General features: G+C 35.6%; 1 protein-coding gene across 1 annotated transcript in view; it reads left to right on the top strand.

Moving 5' to 3' along the window:
* The window catches only part of LOC107666268 (MAP3K12-binding inhibitory protein 1-like), an 8,328-nt gene extending 2,463 nt beyond the window's left edge, over positions 1 to 5,865 (top strand). Inside the window, exons 3-9 of the mRNA XM_016457493.1 lie at positions 264 to 467; positions 1,461 to 1,557; positions 1,850 to 1,915; positions 2,623 to 2,775; positions 2,935 to 3,032; positions 5,396 to 5,434; positions 5,541 to 5,865. Coding sequence (XP_016312979.1) covers positions 264 to 467; positions 1,461 to 1,557; positions 1,850 to 1,915; positions 2,623 to 2,775; positions 2,935 to 3,032; positions 5,396 to 5,434; positions 5,541 to 5,648 — 765 coding nt within the window. The 3' untranslated portion in view covers positions 5,649 to 5,865. The remainder of the gene's footprint in view (positions 1 to 263; positions 468 to 1,460; positions 1,558 to 1,849; positions 1,916 to 2,622; positions 2,776 to 2,934; positions 3,033 to 5,395; positions 5,435 to 5,540) is intronic.
* Positions 5,866 to 6,196: the final 331 nt, after the last annotated feature.

Below are 6,196 nucleotides of genomic sequence, written 5' to 3'. Positions count from 1 at the left end.
ACACACACACACACACACACACACACACACACACATATATTATAAACCCTGACAAAGCAAAACAAAATCTTTCTCTTTCGATTCAGTGTTCTGATCACCCTGACGGTTTATTTTAGGATGATGATCACCTGACAGTACATTATCCCCATATTTATTTGCCTAAGCCATAATTTGGCATAGGTACACATTGAAACTGAGAGATGGAGCAAGGGGCAGACGAACTTTCTGTTATGACTTTATTATTAATTTTTTATTTCTTCCAGTCAGTCTCTGAAAATCTGAAGCAAATGGCAGAGTCTGAAGGCCACTCCAACCTGGGCAACACTGACAGAAAAGAAACAGCAGACACATCTGAGCAGATGGTGGTTGGCGCAGAGCATCCCACATCTGACCACTGCATTGCCCATGAGGATCGTAACAAGACTCAAATGAATGATAATGTGCAGATAAAGGCTGCTAAATCTGAGGTAAAACATCTCAAACACACCACTGCACAAAATGTAGGTGGCTGCAATATAAAAAAGAGCGAAAAATTGAAGGGGGTCTGAATACTTTCCGTACCCACTGTATGTGTATATTATATAATGTGATATAATTTAAAGTAACATAATAATAATATTATAAAAATTAGATTTTGTTAATTTTAAGTAGGTTTTTTTTTTTACATTTTGTCCTTGTATTCTCACAAAGAGGAGTGAGCATATTGATAAATAAAAACTGAAAATCTTTCAAACAACTATGTCAAGTTTTTATCCTGCCAGTGATAAATGCATTCAATTGTATAATATTTTGTCCAATTTAATCGAACAGTTAGGCTATTATTGGTTTTATTTTGTATTTACCAATGATTATTGTTGGACCAAATATTCCCTTGTTGCAAGCATTCAAGCAGTCTCTTTTCCCAAATGCAATTAAAATTGAATGTTTGACAATAGCTATTTTTTATTCCCATTTAATCTGCCCCAGTTGGTCAGTCATAGGGAGTGTGAATTGCTATCTATGGACAGATAGCTGAGAATGAATGGAAGGCTCCTGCACTGCTTGCTTTCCTTCAGAGAGAAACAAATAGCCACCCACTTTGAGAGTCCTGAGAGAGGTCCTGGTCCTTGCAACGTTATGAAGTGGATGTTCATTACACTCTGAAATTGCATGTGGGCGAAGGACAAGGAGGCCCTAATTTTTTATTGCTTATTTATTTACAGTCACTGCAATAAAAGGCCCAAGCAAATCACAACTATCTGAAATGGTTGCGTGTGAGAAATATTTTGATTTTTGGAATCGTGTCCACTGCGGTCACTTGTTAGTCATGCAGCCCATATTGCCTAGTGTTCCTCATTATAACTAAACAGCAAAAAAGAAGACAGTGGATTGATTTTTTTTTTCTTCAATAGCTCATCAGTCCAACTCTAATTGCTCTCTCTCTCTCTCTCTCGCTCTCTCTCTCTCGCTCATTTTCTCAGATTGAACGTAGGATATCTGCATTTATAGAGCGCAAACAGCTGGAGATCAATGAAAACAATGTGAGGGAGTTTTGCAACGTGATCGACTGCAATCAGGGTGAGAATGGGAGGGCACTGGCTGCATGGGGGGGGGTGGTCAGATTACTGCACAATTGCCAGTGTTTGTAAGAGTGCTGATTTCCACGGGTGTGAGGTCAGAATGCACCCATCATTCACAGACCTTCAAATACAACCAGGTGTTAAAAGCTCTTTATTTCTGCCAAATCAGGTCATTTGCTTTGGACATTTATGTGGTCTTTATTATTGCGTATGTGTAAGGCAGTGATTAATTGATCATTAATCAATTAATCTGCAAATTAACAATAACTTTTTTTCTGTGTGGTGTATAGAGGACAGCTGTGCAAGAACTGATGCAGTATTCACACCATATCCTGGTTTCAAGAGTCATGTCAAAGGTTAGACTCCTGTTCATTTTTGTGATATGGAAACTCAAATCTGCTGTTCAAAATTTTGGGCTCAGTAGGATTTTATTATTATTATTATTATTGAAAGAAATTAATACTTTTATTTAGCAAGGATGCATTAAATTGATTGAAAGAATCGCGGTAGACATTTATAATGTTAAAAAGATTTCTATTTCCCATAAATGCTATTCTTTTGAACATTCTATTCATCAAAGAATCCTGAAAAAAAAATGTATCAGCATATTAGAATGATTTCTGATGGATCATGTTACATTGACGATTGGAGTAATGGTTGCTAAAAATTCAGCTTTGCCATCACAGGAAAATTTTTTACTTTTTTGTTATTAAAAAAAAATGACATTTTAAAATGCATTAAAATAAAAAACTATGATCTAAAATTCTAATAATATTTCACAATATTACTGTTTTTACAAGAGACTTCTTTCAAAAACAAAAAAAACCTTTGAATAGTTGCATACTTGTTTACATGTACATACATATACATTAACACGGAAATTTTGTAATATGAAATTATGATAGTAAATGCAGTAATATAATAATATTTTTTAATTGAAAATATAAAATGATTCTACAGTGTGTGTAGTGGTTCATGTACTTGCCCTCACATTCTTGACTGTTAATAACTGGATGATCGGTCGATTTGTGGAGCATCAATTGGTGTTTGTTTGCTATTGCAGTGACACGTGTTATAAACACGTATGGACCTCAAACCAGAGGGACACGCACTGAGCTGGCAGACCAGCAACAGGGATCCATGAGCAGAGACTGTGGAAACCCTGGCGTTGAGGAGAGGCTCCAAAACATGGAATCTCACCTTAAACTTCCACCAGGTACCTGAGATCAGTAGAAGAGCAATACAAAGTTAAATGTCCTAATGTTTCACATGTTCCGACATGTATTTGATATGCTATTTTTTTTTGCAGTCCTAAGTGTGCGCTGACAGATGAACATTCGATTGTCGTGTAACTCTATTGTTACTGTATCTGTAGCAGGTCCAGTTCCTCAAAGCGTTTATCAGCGGCTAAAGAAACTTGAAGATCGAATTCTGGAGCTTGAGGGTCTTTCCCCAGAGTACTTCCACTCCACGGTAAGTGGTAGGAAAAGAGCGAGAGAGAATGTGTGTGTGTCCTTGTTTGTTGGTGGAGTGGATGATCAGATATTGAATTAGTCTGTTCATCTTAGCAGTGTCATTCCACAAGTCCCACGTTCTTTGAACATCCACAGTATCTTATGAACACAGAGAAGCAGACATTGAATGATTCTGATAGGGAGTTTCTTTTCTTCTTCTTCTTCTTCTTCTTCTTCTTTTTTAAATGAATCACAACATTAATAAATGTATTCCACTCTCTAACACAGTGTATATGTATTGTAAAAATAAAATAATAAAGAGAAGTGGTTAAAAAGAATGTAGAAATGCCACTGGAGCTCTTTTTGAGGCCGTTGCTAATCTGCCTAAAGTGACAGTTTGAACTTTTTTTTCTTAAGAATTCATCTGCAGATTAAAGCAGTGTCCTACAAAGTTATATTGGTAAATTATATTGATGTTTTGAGATATTAGTAAAAATGAATTCAATTCAATAAAACCTAACTTAATTGCATAGCTTGACAGTTGCACCTGACTGGCATTAAGAAAATAGCTTGAAAATGTGTCTGAAGAAGTTCTCATTTGCAGACAGCATAAAATGAAAAGACAAATATCTTTAAAAAAAAAAAAAAAGTCAGGATATATAAAAAAATGGAAAATAGATGCCAATATTGATATATCCTGTTTTCTAGGCCATATATCTGTTGCTCATTTTCAAAAGAAAATTGCTCCCCTCATTTATTTTGAAACATGAACATTTCAACCTGACCTTAACCATTAATGTGGAAAATTTGAGTGTGGATTTTTTTTTTTTATGAAGCTGTCACAATGCAATACAGGCTTTGCAAAGATTCTTGTTGAAGAAAAGCACTGTTGCTCATGTCACACACAAAGAAACATTTCTTGAAAGCACAGGGTCAAAGGGAGGGTGGTGCGTTATGCAGTTTTAAGAAATTATTACTTTTCTTCAGCAAGGACACATTAGGTTGATCAAAAGTGATAGAAAAGACTTCTCTTTCAAATCAATTCTATTCTTTGAACTTTCTATTTATCAAAGAATCTTGAAAAATATATCTTAAGCAGCACAACTGTTTTCAGAGTTGATGATGATAAATGTTTCTAAACAGGAAATCAGCTTATTAGAATGATTTCTGAAGGATCATGTGACACTGAAGACTGGAGTAATGATGCTGAAAATTCAGCTTTGCATCACAGGAATAAATTACATTTTCAAATATATTAAAATAGAAAATAGTTATTTTAAATTTGTAATAACATTTCACAACAGTACTGGTTTTACTATATTTGTAATCAATTAAGTGCAGACTTGATGAGCATAAGAGATTTTAAGACATTAAAAAAAATCTCACAGACCCCAAACGTAACTTTGAAGGGTAGTGCAAGTCTACGCCAAGGAGAAAAATTAAATGCTAAAAAATGTATGATATAACCTGTTTGTGGCAGTAGACTGAGTTTGTACCACTGGTTTGTTTTTACACTGTACCGCACACATTCTTGTTACACTGAAGACTTCTCACTTGCGTGTTTCCTCCTGCGATCACGACAGCCGGCCGGAGAGTTCTTCAAAACCATTAAAAGCTGATATGAGTGATATTTTTTCCCCTCACTTCAGAATTTGTTATCCCTGTCAGATTGTAGCCCATCAAAGTTAGCAGAGTAAGTGCTCTTGAACTTTCTACGCCGCCTCACACCAGCTTCACTTAGTTCAGTGCTGGTCTGAAAGCTAGCTGATTTTCATGTCCTTTACAATGTGTGTGTGTGTGTGTGTGTGTGTGTGTGTGTCTGTATTGCCTGTAAAGTGGGACATTGAGTGCCGTCAAATATGCTGATCTTCTTAGTTTGCGGCGCAGCTTTCAACAAGTCGAATGAATTAATTGAAATCTGCTGACCAGGGTGAGCAGATATCAAGCATCTGCCAAGTGGGTCCATATGCACATTGAAAAGTGATTGAAATTAAGACAAATTATGGGTAATAGATAAAAAGAGATGGACAGAATAAATGAAAAGAAAGAATCCTGATGGCCCCACTTAATACTATTAATCAGTGTAAGTCTATGGCGGCTCGGGTCTGTTGGCAGTGATTGAGTGATGCTGAAGGACATCTCTGTTTCATATTCTAATCATGTGCGTTTCTGTCCACTTACAATTGTCCTTGGTTCAATTTATTGTTTTGGCTGCCATTACAATTGTTCCCCCCTTTTTTCTGTTAAAAACAGCCATGTAGAGATTTTTATTCAGTCTGATATTGAGATAAATGCTTTGCCATTTCAATGAATGACGACTGATGTGCATTGTTCATATAAATTGGCATTCATTGCATGCTTTTATTTCTTTTTTTACCTCAGAATTACTCGCACAAACGACTTAAAGCCTCAGTGTTGCAGGTAAGTTCCATTACTGATGCATTTGCGTATTCATGAAGGGAAAAATATGAAGGTCCTGCTGTTCAATGAGATGTATTAGCTGATGAAAACGTTCTTGTTTTCACAGAGCTACAGTCTCGCTGAGCTGGATGGGAAGATCAGTGCGGTCAAAGCTGCCTTGATGAAGAAATCCAGTGAGTTCCAACCCACAGACGCAGGGGAGTTTTCATTCTGACACGTGGACTCTTGCTTTCAACGTTTTCTTATACCTTCTCATTATGAGTTAGAGCTTCTGTTTTGGTCATGTACAGAGCTGTGATGATCATGCATTTCAGAGTAGATTTGGGTTTTGTGTGCCACTGAATACTTTATATCGGTAAAATGTATGTTTTTCTTTATGTATGTTTACTTTGTACATCATTTATGTGAATAAATTCATGCATCCAAATTCATATGCTGTTTTTTTTTATTATTATTTGAACGTTATTTTTTGCAGCTTATACATAGTCCAGTAATTTTCTGAAAATGAAGTATTCATCCTCAGAATGTGTAATGTGTTCAGTTGTGTACAATGATTTTGAGGCTCAAAATACTTTTTTTTTTCTTTCTTTTCATTAAAGAGAAAATATCATGTTGAATTCATATGATCAGACTTAAATTGGATTGTAAATGGTCTACAAGGTAGTTCCTTGAGGAGTTAGCTCCCATGTTATATAGTTGCTGTTTAAAAAAGTACAAGGAGGAAAGTACAAACCATTTGGAAAATTAAAGATTTTTTTATAA

This window comes from Sinocyclocheilus anshuiensis, unplaced genomic scaffold, assembly GCF_001515605.1.
Source record: "Sinocyclocheilus anshuiensis isolate Anshui unplaced genomic scaffold, SAMN03320099.WGS_v1.1 scaffold936, whole genome shotgun sequence".
NCBI classification, from domain to species: Eukaryota; Metazoa; Chordata; class Actinopteri; order Cypriniformes; family Cyprinidae; genus Sinocyclocheilus; species Sinocyclocheilus anshuiensis.
This window is presented reverse-complemented; position numbering and strand designations above follow the sequence as displayed.